This window comes from Aptenodytes patagonicus, chromosome 14 (assembly GCF_965638725.1).
Source record: "Aptenodytes patagonicus chromosome 14, bAptPat1.pri.cur, whole genome shotgun sequence".
NCBI lineage: Eukaryota > Metazoa > Chordata > Aves > Sphenisciformes > Spheniscidae > Aptenodytes > Aptenodytes patagonicus.
Genome location: NC_134962.1, coordinates 4392752 through 4405930, shown reverse-complemented (window position 1 = coordinate 4405930; position 13179 = coordinate 4392752). Strand labels below are relative to the sequence as shown.

General features: G+C 43.6%; 1 protein-coding gene across 1 annotated transcript in view; it reads left to right on the top strand.

The window, feature by feature from the left end:
• Positions 1-13179, top strand: part of CDH4 (cadherin 4) — a 469167-nt gene that overhangs the window by 431364 nt on the left and 24624 nt on the right. Inside the window, exon 9 of the mRNA XM_076352033.1 lies at positions 10418-10603. Coding sequence (XP_076208148.1) covers positions 10418-10603 — 186 coding nt within the window. The remainder of the gene's footprint in view (positions 1-10417; positions 10604-13179) is intronic.

Sequence of the window (13179 nt, the reverse complement as noted above, 5' to 3'; positions counted from 1 at the left end):
CAATATTCTGTTACCTTAAAAACAGTTGCTTCCAAGGGATGTCATTTTAAGAGGATATATATCTGGAATTTCATTAAGCACATTTCACTTATGAAATCTTTAGTGACATACTGGGGGGGGGGGAGAGGAGATTTAGCAAAGGATTTGGTAGTGCTGTGAGTTTTCTCTTATCAAATATTTCTAACTGTCCAGGATGTCTTCACGCTTCCCAATTGTAGAATAAAGGGTCAGAATACAGAGACCAGCCAGAGTTAAAATCAGAGAGGACGGTTAAAAGGTTTCACATAGTTTTTTTGAGCACGGTAGAGTTTTTCAAACTGTTCAGCTTAGTGCAATAACGTGTTTTAATTGCCAGAAAATAACAGAGAATAAATAAAAACATTTTCCTTCCTAAATTTACAAGTATATAGTGACTCCCTCTTTTCTTTGACCCAATATCCTCCAATTTCTCATTGCATTTCTCTTCTTTGCTACATGCGCTTCCTGTTGTAAACAAAATTTCAGCTAGAAGCCTCTTTCTCATGGCAAGTCTGATGAATTACACAGCACTTAATTTAGTCTTCATTCCATGCTCTGAATTACTGTAAGCAGGCGGGCATGCATTGTTCTGTAATGCCAGATTTTGATCCAGTTGAAGATGTCCCTGCTCATTGCAGAGGATTTGACTAGATGACCTTTAAAGGTCCCTTCCAACCCAAACTATTCTATGATTCTGTGATTTTAGGGACTCCATCAGAAGGTGAGCTCGGAAGGTCAGGTTTCCTCTGCTTGCTTTGGGGCAGTGCTGCAGCTGAACCGTCCGGGTTTGTCTGCAGACTGGAGGGGCTCTTCAGCAACCCCTGCAATGCGGAGACGCGTCCCCCACTCCTGATTCCCTTCCTGTAGAAACCACAGCACAAGGGAGCAAGTGGGGAGTACACAAATCTCCCTGTGAGTGGAAGCTCTCACCCCACCGACAGGCATTGCCGTTACATTTTACGCAGAAGTAACGACATAAAAAAATTGGCCATCATGGCACCAGCTCAGAAAATCACGTCTTTAAACCATGGTAGCAGCACTTTTACAGTAAAACACATGTTTCAGTGCCTTTCTCCTACAAGGATGCTCTGTCCAGTCAGGAACCCTGTTTATGACCAGACCTTGCGGGTTTTCTAGCACCTGATTGTGGTGTTCAAACCTAGTCATAAAAAAAAACAAAAAAAATCCCCATGTGCTAATTCTGAGGCTGATCTGGAAACAACAGAGATTTCAATTGCAGTGCAGAGGAGGTTTGAGCTGGAGTCAGCATGTAGATGGGCTGAGCTGTGCTGCGCAGGAAACTTGTTAAAAATCTCAATACCAGGATTATAGTGTACATAAAAAATTCAGTTTCAGTACTCTTAAAATTCTCCCTTTCCCAAATATCCATCTTCAGATCCCAAAGGCACGTGAGCAGCTTTTATATGCCTTAAAATCTGAAAAAATTAAATTAAAAACTTATTATGAGAAGTGGGCAGTTAATAAGAAAATCCTAAACCAGACTTACCAGCTTAAGGCCCTTCTTTATGAAACTTTATTACGGGCACCTGAACTGAAACATCCTCTTCTATACACATCTCACCAAGAAATACACCTGTGGAGTAGGTTTTGCTCACTTAGGAGCTGAATTCTGTCACACAATTTTTGCTAGTCTGGTTTACATGTAAATCAGGAAAAATATGTTTTCAAGGTTTTGTTCAAAACAGCGCTGTTATTTGCTACTTTGCACTTTGAAGAAAGAGAAAGAAATTTGAGGCTTGACGTTCCAACAAATGAATTAATTTCACCCTCTTTTCACCCTTCCTCTTTTAAGGAAGACGGTTATTTTAGAGAGTAAGGGCGAGCGACACAGTCTGCACGTTGGAAAGCTCTCCTCCTGCCGTGCTGGGTGAGACACAGGATGCCAGTACTGCTTTGGCAATTCAGGAAGGTCAACGTGTCGAACCGCTGTTGGCCTTTGAGACGGTGGAGCTTTAGAATCACAGAATCATAGAATAGTTTGGGTTGGAAGGGACCTCTAAAGGTCATCTAGTCCAACCCCCCTGCCGTGGGCAGGGACATCTTCAACTAGATCAGGTTGCTCAGAGCCCCGTCCAACCTGACCTGGAATGTTTCCAGGGATGGGGCATCCACCACCTCCCTGGGCAACCTGTGCCAGTGCTTCACCACCTTCAGCGTAAAAAATTTCTTCCTTATATCTAGTCTAAATCTACCCCCCTTTAGTTTAAAGCCATTCCCCCTTGTCCTGTCGCAACAGGCCCTGCTAAAAAGTCTGCCACCATCTTTTTTATAAGCCCCCTTTAAGTACTGACAGGCTGCAATAAGGTCTTCCCGAAGCCTTCTCTTCTCCAGGCTGAACAACCCCAACTCTCTCAGCCTTTCTTCACAGGAGAGGTGTTCCATCCCCCTGATCATTTTTGTGTCCCTCCTCTGGAGTCACTGCAACAGGTCCATGTCTTTCTTATGCTGAGGGCTCCAGAGCTGGACGCAGTGCTCCAGGGGGGGTCTCAGCAGAGCAGAGTAGAGGGGCAGAATCCCCTCCCTCGACCTGCTGGCCACACTGCTTTTGATGCAGCCCAGGATGCGGTTGGCCTTCTGGGCTGCGAGCGCACATCGCTGGCTCATGTCCAGCTTTTCATCCACCAGTACCCCCAAGTCCTTCTTGGCAGGGCTGCTCTCAATCCCTGTATCCCCCAGCCTGTATTGATACCGGAGATTGCCCCGACCCAGGTGCAGGACCTTGCACTTGCCCTTGTTGAACCTCATGAGGTTCACAGGGGCCCACTTCTTGAGCTTGTCCAGGTCCCTCTGGATGGCATCCTGTCCCTCTGGCATGTCGACCGCACCATTCAGCTTGGTGTCATCTGCAAACTTGCTGCGGGTGCACTCGATCCCACTGTCTATGTCATCGATGAAGATACTAAACAGCCCCGGTCCCAATACGGACCCCTGCGGGACACCACTCGTCACAACCGGTTGTTCTTCCGGCCTGTTTTTCCCCAGCTGTACAAACCTGTTCAGGTTCCTCAGTTGAAGCCAATGCGGTGCAGGGCCTGGGGAAGAGCCGTGCTGGTGATCCAGCTCATCCCCAGCACAAGGTTCTCTGCCAGCCTTCCCATCTGGGAGCTTTTCCATCTCAGTAGCTCAGCGGGGATCACAGGGCTACATGGCAATGCACTGGGGAGATTGATAGACTAATCCAGGATGACCTAATGGATTTATCAAGTAACACATGAATTAATGATGTTCTTAGGATCCTGTCCCAACGGAGGCAGCAGAGGGCAGGACACGGCTACAGCGCCAGTTCTATAACTACCTTGGGAGACATGGGCAAGTCACTTAGCCTTTAGTTCTGCAGCTGAAGGGAAGCACAGAGCTGTCAACCGTTGTAAAGCAATGATGTATCTGTGCAAGAATGTTTTATTATATAAATGTATGTATATAAATTCTTTTTTTTTAAGAATGAGGCTTCGTAGGCAGTTCCAGCTGTTTTTAAATCTGTCTCTATTTAAAAGATAGCATTACTAATTATACCTGGCAATCAAATAGTCTGCAGAAAGGTATCAGCTACCTTTTGCTGCTGTTCATTCTGTAGGCAAGAAACAAAGGTATGTTAGACAAGAGAGCAAATGAAATGTTCAAAGGATTCTTCTCTAAAACTGGAAAATAAAAGGCTGTGCTATCAGATCAGAATTTTAACATATACTGTTTCCACTGGCTCCCGAGATAAAATCTTTTATTGTTGAGTATAACCATTGTTAAAGGTCACTATTGCAAAGGCTACATCATTTAGACGAGATGAGATCCCATTTTGGATAAATTCACAATTTTTCTTCCTAACAAGGAGATAGTATCGGGATTTGAATGTACAAGAGTGCCGGGTTACAGATTAAAGGCTTTTGTGTTCTGGAAACCACACTATGCCAGATTTCATGAGTTTCAGTGAGACATGCAAGTCCCCAAAGTCAAGTAGGTTGATTAAAGTGGTTCTTTATAGCCTTTGAAATACAGATAAAATACAACTTTCCTACATGGGGTTAATGTAGAATTTTTTTTCCTTGACAAGGCTATATGCCTTTCCAAGGACATAATTTTAATCTCTTTTTAAACCTTTCATATGAACATTGTAAAAAGCTCCTTTGTGTTGTAATGCATTTTTATAAAATACCTAAATTTCTATGCAAACTTCAAACCTCGTTTCATAAGATATATTTATCTGGAAATGGTTATCTTGCAGTAGAATAGTGTCTTGGGTCATCATTTCTGTGGCATCTTTTCATACTGTCACAAGAATGTAACATCTGATAATGAAAAAAAATTAGTGCTCATTGTCAGACATGCAAACGTCTTTTTTTTAAAATATCCTTTTACTATTACGTGCTCTTGTCTCTGAACTCCTGGCAAGTAACCAAGGTGAAACCTGCACGTTCCTTCCTCACACCAGAGAGTCTGAAATGAGAGGGTTTTCTTCTGCTGCTTCTGAAAGAAAGAGTATTGCTTTCTTCTCTGTTCTGCTTTGTCCTCATATTCAAAGAGTAAATCTTATAATTTAATCCAAAACTAGTCATCACTTGAGATTTTGAAAAAATAACACCAGTAAAAACAAAGTATAAAGCCAGTGACTGCTGTCAGCTGCAGGAACACAATGGACGTAGTCTGCACCCCGTCAGAAGATCAGCTTTAGAAGTGCAAAAGTTTAGGGCTTGCTGTTGTTTTTCAGACTCATCCGGCAGAAGTGAAACCAGCACATTGAGACCGCACTGAACATCGCTCATCGTTCCTTGTAGAATCTCCCAATAAACAAGTGGGTGGTCTGGCTCCACCACACCATGCATAGAGCTGTGAGAGCTCCTTTGCAGGCAGGTGAGGCATTTTAGAGTAGAATAGAATAGAATAGAATAGAATAGAATAGAATAGAATAGAATAGAATAGAATAGAATAGAATAGAATAGAATAGAATATTTCAGTTGGAAGGGACCTACAATGATCATCTAGTCCAACTACTTGACCAATTCAGGGCTGACCAAGTTAAATCATGTTATTGAGGGCGTTGTCCAAATGCCTCTTAAACACTGACAGGCTTGGGGCATCGACCACCTCTCTGGGAAGCCTGTTCCAGTGTTTGACCACCCTCTTGGTAAAGAAATGCTTCCTAATGTCCAGTCTAAACCTCCCCCGGTGCAGCTTTGAACCATTCCCACACGTCCTATCACTGGATACCAGGGAGAAGAGATAGCACAAACCACTGAAGATAAAGGCAGAACTTCCAAAGCATCCTTTAAAAGTTGGTGAGCTAATTGTCATGCACTTCCCTCCGCTCAGCTGGGCAAGGCTGACTCCTGCCCGACTGCGACGAGCCGGTGCCTGCAGCCCAAGCAATTCATTTCTGAACGAGCACCGTGACAGCTGGGCCTCATACCAGCAGAGCAAAACTGCGAGCTGGCAAGAGTACATTGGGCTTTATAGATAACATTTTGGGAAGCATTTGCCACATGGCATGTAACTAGTCTGAGGTATGATATGCATACGTGAATTGACTGTGGAGTAGATACAATTGAACGTGAAGTTGAAGCAGGGACGCTGCAGTGCAGGGGGTTTTGTGGGCATAAGCCTGAAAAACCAACAGCAAAGAGGCTTATGGAGGGGTTGCTGGCTGGTGTAATGCAGAGCAGGCGTGCCGTGGGCTGCCTCAGAAAAAAGTGAGGACATCGGTGCTTAGAAGGGTGATCGTCGTTCAAGACCACACCAGAGTGAGTAGTTCTTTAATAACACGTGATTAAGAAATGAGCATCTCAAAATCTGGTTTGCATGCAAAATGTGGTTGACTTTATGGCGATTTTGTGGAGATTCGAGTGAGCTTGTGGTCTCTGCTGCACAACGGCTACAGTGGAGCGAGAACCTGGAGGTCACTGCTTGACTGTCACAGAAGCTGATACCCAAGTCTGACCTATATGGTGTAGAGGGGGTAGGATAACTTGCAGACCTAGTACAGTCATCCGTACAGCAAATGATATTGGAAATTAAAGGTCAGAGAATTGATAGTAAGGCTTAAGAAAATGGCAATTAGGCTGCTAGGAAGAAAAGCTAAATTACCGGTAGTAGGAGTAGAGGGAAAAAAAAGAGGATTATTGATCTAAATATCAAGTTGGCAGATACACAGAGTACAATCTAGAGGTTTTTTACACCTCTGGGCTTATTCAACCCTCACAATAAAAAATGCAGGCCTATAAAGATGGAATAAGAAGCAATCAATTAGGATGGCATTTGCTTGTTTCCGCACTGCAGCTGGGCAGGCACATCACAGTTAATGATTTATTACGAGATTTTCGTCTTTTTTTTCCATTTTACACAGATTGCTGCAACCAGACTGCAGTTGTTTATTAATTTGCCTGCTATTCAAGCGTCTTTGTTAAATATGGTGTGGAAAAGGTAAACAGTTGGCTCTCATGCCAGCACTTGGTTGGGAGTATGCCCTTAAGCGTGGAGGAGCTGTGGGTTGGTATTCAGGCTGGGTGCCTGCTCACACAGTTTGCGTAGGCAAACGCAGCCCTCCGTGTGCTGGCTTCCCCAGCTGCACGTCGCGTCGTATCCAGAGCTTGCTGCGTAACGGGGTGGCCTGGCAGCAGAAAGTGGTGAGAAATGGGACACCGCGCGCCGCGGGCACACGTGTGCTCACTCGCTCCCATTTCGGTTTCTCTCGACCTAGGGGACCTAGAGAGAAGATGCAGCACTTTGCAGCAGTCATAGCTGTCAGGGGAAGGGCTCGGAGTCTAATAAGAAGACTGAGATACCCTTATGCTTCTGCATTAATCCATAGCTATAGGTCATAAAACACTGTTTCTCTAGGCAATTCAGCCTTCATAAACTACTTCTGCCTGTAACAAATGTTGCATCATCATTAGCAAATCTTGGAGACAACACAAAAATCTTTCCTGCAGACATTCATGTGAACAAGTCTTTGCTTTCACAGCTTTTTAGCAAAACCAGGTAGAAAAAAAGTAAGAACATTGGAAAAAAGGAACTCCCTTTAGAAGGAGGCCTGAATAATTATCTTTGCATTCATCCATCTCAATTCCACACCTCCCTAGGAGTGGCTGCAGTGAGCTAATTGGTTTTACTCTGCTGTGCGTGGCTTCACTGCCCGGACTCCAGATTTATTGCACAAAGTCAAGTCATTGTGTGAATTCATCATCTGTCCCCTCACAGCGATCCCTTTCTCCTCCTGAGTGATATTTGTCTGCGTGTTTATATGCTGTCAGGTACCGAGTGAGACAAAAGACAAACTCCAGGATTAATCAGTTTTACTATAATCTGATGCAACCTGAAAATCAGAATGAATTATTGCCTTTTCAGCAAGACATGGCTTCAGACAGGCCAGCTCCAGAGGAATGAGAGGAGGAGTTTTGCCAGCACAGGCTTTTATGGGAGGGGAAGAAAAAAGACCCTACAGAATTTAAGGATTTAAGAACATGCCGGGTTCAGAACAAATCCTTATCTCAGAAGGAAAGCGGAGTGTGTAACAATCAGCCATAGAAATCCTTGTGAATGGTCTTTAAAAAAGCACTCTGGAAATTAAGGACTTCAAATGCAACAATTGAAAGTGAAGCCAAATGAATTACAGGGGAATATGAGTAAATGCTACAAGTATAGGTCAAGCACTGCTTTATCAATCTTATGTTTACTCCAGCAGCTCCTCCGTTGCCCATTGTTTTACCTTGTTTGAATAGATATGCCTCTCTTTATTTGAAAATCAATTGTAATCTTATGAAAGAAAACTTACAGCAAGGGGAATGCTGGAAAGCAGCACAGTGAAAGATGTCATTGTTCATTTTCCTAGATTACTCCAGGGTAAGGAGGGAATGACATTAAAGAAGTGTGGGTAGCTTTGAGCTGCCATCCTTCCTTTAGCAGATGTAATTTAATGTCATTACTTAATTTTATTAAAGGTAAAGACAATTGTGGACAATACACATTACAGCTTTTACTTATAATAATGATAGTGGGGGAGTACTAGAAGGAGGAGAGACAGGCTGCAGTTTGGATTCCCAGTAGCTGCTGATCTGTAGCTGATGTAAGTTGTTCTGTTCCTCATGGTGCGTCTCTCCAAGATTTGCTGCTTAACCTGAATAGCTTTGGATGGCTCCTTTGATTCCTGTGTTTGTACTCTGTTCTCATCAGAAAAATATTTGGCTTTATAAGCATAATAGACAATATCCACCCACAGTGCTGCATAGGACTGATCGTTCCCTAACTATACCTAATAGGTATCAACAACTGGATGAGCTCCTGGATTGCTCAGTATATGCAGAGCATTGTGGGTTTTACCCTAATGGAAAAGCTTTATAGACTGTTATGATCTTCCTCCAGGTTTAAACTGAGATGTGCTTGTGTATTTATAATTTTTAATATACCTCATATTTTTAAAATACGTCTTGTAGTAAACTTTATCACTACAGGCCGAAAACGGATGTTGTGATGGCTTTTACAGAAGCTGCTGTAAAATCTGTTGGCAATTGTGTGGGATTTTCCATGTAACCCAGACTCATTGGCAGCAGCTGTGTTATGATCTGCTAGAGGTGTTCAGCAGCCTGTAGGACTGGCCTTCTTCGATGTCTTAAATACAACTGATGGCTTGCTCTTGATGAGTTAACTCTGTTTGGTTCTGCAAGGCATAAGCCTGGTAGTAATGGACAAAAAAACTGTGGTCCTAGATGGAAGATTTGAGATGGTTGCACAAAGTGCTTAACTTCTTTGAAATTACAATACGGTACCTTGATGTTAGCAGTGCAGCCACCTCCTAAAAGAGACTGGGGGCTCATCAACTTGTCACGGCTGGCATGCCATACAACATTAATTTAATGTAATGGGCGATAACTAGTGTGGATTTAGTAAGAGATGATCCTGCTTAACTAATCTCTTTGAGTTCTTTTGAGCAGGTTTCAGACAAGGTTGATAATAGGAGTGTACATATGACATGATCTAATGGATTTTTTCAAGAGGCTTTTGATAAATTTCCATACGATATTTCCCCTGCTTAAGCTGTGTGCCGCAGAGATTCCAAATTGGGCAAGAGAATGGGTAAAAAACGAGTAAAATCATGGGAAATAAAGAGAAAAGAAGAGCTGTAGCATGTACTGGAATTAGAATTATCCCGCAGCTTCCCACTGTTCTTCCCCACCACTCAGCACGGCTGGAAAGAGATGCCATCTGCATTCACTAATGAAAACTTGTTTAGGACAGGTGCATAACAGAAAAGAGGGCAAAATGCCATTCAGGATACCACTAAAGGACAAATTTAAATTTACATTAACATAAGGCAGATTGAATATTTTTGCTGTCAGCGGTGGAATAATATATACTAAATATAAATGCATATAACTGAAAGACTCCAATGGATGGGTATGGGTTAGGAGTGGAAAGGGACTCTTGTGCTAACAAAGGAATGATTTATTATCATTTACATAACCTGGCATTTGTGCACACCAAAGGCCAGATTTTCAGAAGTGTTCTGCTCCTGCAGTTTGGGGCCAGATTTCAGTTGCAGACTCAGAGCCAGCCGCTCCCATCGTTTCCCCAGTGTTTAATTTGCCATATGTCAATCAGAGTGTTGATTTGCAAGTGCTGCTAATAGGCGATGCTGAGAGATGAGGACAGTTGAAAATTTGGGAATGTGTCTTACTGGCAGCTTTTGAGCCCCAAACACTGGAAGTATTCACAGGCCAGGATCCCTGATCAGCCGTATGATAAATCAAGGACTGGGAAGCAGAAAAGAATGCAGCTAATGCGTCAGGATATGCCTGAACTGGACATGCTCCATGAAAATCAGTGCTAAATGAGAGAATTAAGCACAGGAAAGGCTGTGGCAAAATCACAAGAAACACTAAATAATGAGACAAAATCAAATCAAGGGCAAGAAAGAAAGAAAATGAAGTCACTGAAGAAGCAATAAAATGCCATCACTGAAATCTGAGAGAGGCAAAATACCTCAGGTTAAAGCGACCTAGTCATCTAAAAACTGCACATTTTAGTCTGCCATTTTTACCTGGTGTTGCCAATTAACTCTCTGATTGCTGTAACTGAATGAGAATATCAGGAACATTTTTTTGTTCGTTTCCTTCAACCATTTGCTGAAACTTGGGCAGTGGCTGGGTGATAGCGGGTTTGTTCTCCTTTGGGCTGAGAGGTGAGACTAGACTTTGAAAGGTTTGGAAAAATATTCAAAGAAAAAAATAGGAAAACCAGAAGTGAGAAAGGGATGTGTCGCTCATGACATAGAACCCCGTGGTCCTCTTCATGGGACTGATTTCCCAGTCGGTGTGCTGATGTAGGGGAGAGGGGAGGTAGCCATGAGGACTGACAGAAAGCTCCCACCGTGACCGCTCCTGTCTTTTCTTTGCAGTATTCAGGAGAAGTTCCTGAGAACAGAGTGGAGGTTGTGGTGGCAAATCTGACGGTGATGGACCGGGACCAGCCTCACTCCCCCAACTGGAATGCCATCTACCGCATTATCAGCGGAGACCCCTCTGGCCATTTCACCATCCGAACAGACCCCGTCACCAACGAAGGCATGGTAACCGTCGTGAAGGTAAGCGGGAAGCCCAAGTAAATCCATGTTTGTCACCCTCTCAGCTTGCTAAGGCCACAAATTTTGCCAGAAGCCTGCAGTTATTTCATGCCTTCTCTCCCTGGGAATGCAAGTGCTTGAATCTGTTGTTTCCCATCTCTCTCTCGCTGCAGAAGTCCTGAATACTTTTACTTCAAGCGTATGCCACTGGTTCTGGGTTTCCCCACTCAGTCTAGCCCACCATAAGCTTTCATAAACTCTTACCTGCTGAAGGCTCTTCCCAGCATCCGAGCCTGACCTCCGCATCCTGCTCCTCCTTAGCTTCTTGAGCACTGTAAGAGGGAATGGCGCCTGGGCTGTGCAGATCTGCCCTGCCTGGCAGGTTGGGGCAGAGGCTGCACCTTCTCCTTTATAAGCCAGAAAATTCCCCGTTAGCTGTGAATTGGGGGTAGCATTTCACTGCAGGAGATCAGTCAAGTGATCCTCTGTGAAAGCAGGGAGCGCAGGAGAGATTTCAGGAGGAGTGAATTTCCTGGTAACAGAAGGAAAGGAGAGGTTTTCCTCTGATTGAGTTGCTTGGCAGCAAAAGTTGGAGAAATTTTCCTTTTCCTAGTATCAAGGAGTAAACACACAGTGTGGGCCAGATCCTCAGCTCAGAATAGCTCCACTCAAGTGAAAGTCACTCCCCAGGTTAGATCAGCAGAGGATCTTGTCTAAAGACTCTGAGAAATAAGACTGTAAATATCCACTGTCCCTTCTTTCCTCCATCCGTTGCCTTCAGCGTCAGAAGAGCTGGAACCCTCAAGGTATCTGCAGCAAGTACCAAATTCTCATCCCCTCCTTGCTTCCGAAGAACATTTTCATTTGAGCATTCGCTTCCCATTCAGTTACTGAGGCCAGCAGCCCAGGCAGTGAATGCTTCTGCAGTCATTACACACAGTCAGAACATAACCAGATCCATTCAACATTCACGGAATCTCTTCCCAGGTAAGATGCCTGTGGATGCTCCCTCTGACTACCAAAAAAGTGAAGGCATCACAAATAGGCTCCTGTGATCTGTAGCTTGCACAATGCACTGTGCGCTGCACCTGAAAAGGATAATACATGCTGTGATGGACAAAGCCTGCATCTTTTGATAAGTCTGTCCTTCTCTAACAAAAAGTTTTAATCAACAACTTAGGATGAAACACTAATGTTTAAAGAGCAACATGATTTAAGAATAGCTCTGTGTTGAAAAAAAGAGCCCCGCTCCCTTGTAGCTAGTAAGTTGCAGTCATTCTTAATACTTACAGTTTGGATATTAGGAAGAATGACATCAGTGAAATGCCAATGAGGTTACGCTGGTAGGAACGTGTGAGCTTGTCCTGTTCTCTGACCCTTAGGCTATGTGTGTGTGTCTGCAGATGCCACTTTGCTGAAATTTTAAGGGAGACATCATCTTACCTGCTAGATGGTATTTCAGCAGGGTCCTTTTATCTATTGCTCTGTTGACAGCCTTATCTGGTGCAACGTTACAAAACCTGTTCAAGCTTAGCAGTAGTTCTAAATGCATATGTATATGGATGCATATATGTATGTAAGTATACACGTATCGATATGTATATATTTTCTGCTTAAACAGAAAACATTCAACAAAGTAAAATGCAACAGTTTAACTTCCGTTGACATCAGCAGCCAGTCTAAAATGGAAATGCCAACGTTTTCACTGCGAGCAGGGGGAGCACCCCTTCTTCTTAATCTAGTAAAGTGTCACGACTGTAGTTTAAAGGCACATCAAAGTGAACAACAAGGGATTTACATGATCTTCACTGCTACACAAGGACTTCTGCATAATGAACCATCCCTTATTCAGAACTTGCAGGCAAAAAGCAGGGCAGATTTGTCAAGACACCATGGATGCTGGTGTTGACTTTGCACTGTTATGTAACCCAGAGTGATCACAATGCAAAGAACCACGTGAAAATCCTATCTCGTCCAGCTGAGCTCAAAGCTTGAAATTGCATTGAATGTCTTCACTATATGACCTCACCTGATCCTCCTGGGCACCCAGAGTTTCTTACCCTTATCAAGCCAGGAGGCTTTTTGGTGTATTTTCAGCAAGGAGAATGAGTGAAATTGCTTGTGATTAAATTTTCACAGTGAAGAAGGGAAGACTCTTAGGATTCCACCTTCTTCTTTGAAATATTTTGTTCTCTGTTAATAAGTGAATATGCTTAAAGGTTTGGGGAATGTATGCACGTCAAACTGGGTGGCCCGTCAGAGCTTGTTCTTCATGGTGTGGGAGCAGTCTCTTGGTGGTTTGATCCCTGGTGTAGATTGAAAACACAGGTAAAAAATTAAGTCAAGTAATGAACCTTTTATTTCCAGACCCTACGTGGCTGGATTTTCATGTGGCTCTTTGAAGCCGCTTATACATAACTCCCCACTGCTGCAAGCAAAGGGGTTTGCATATGGGCTGCTGCAGTCACAGAAACAGCGCAGAGAAGGGAATTCTGTGAAGAATCCAACCCCTCCACCAGCAGTTTGGGGGCCAAAAATGGAGGGCCAGAAATGCCTCCAAACCAAGAGGCCCTTTGGAGTTCAGATGATGCTCATGG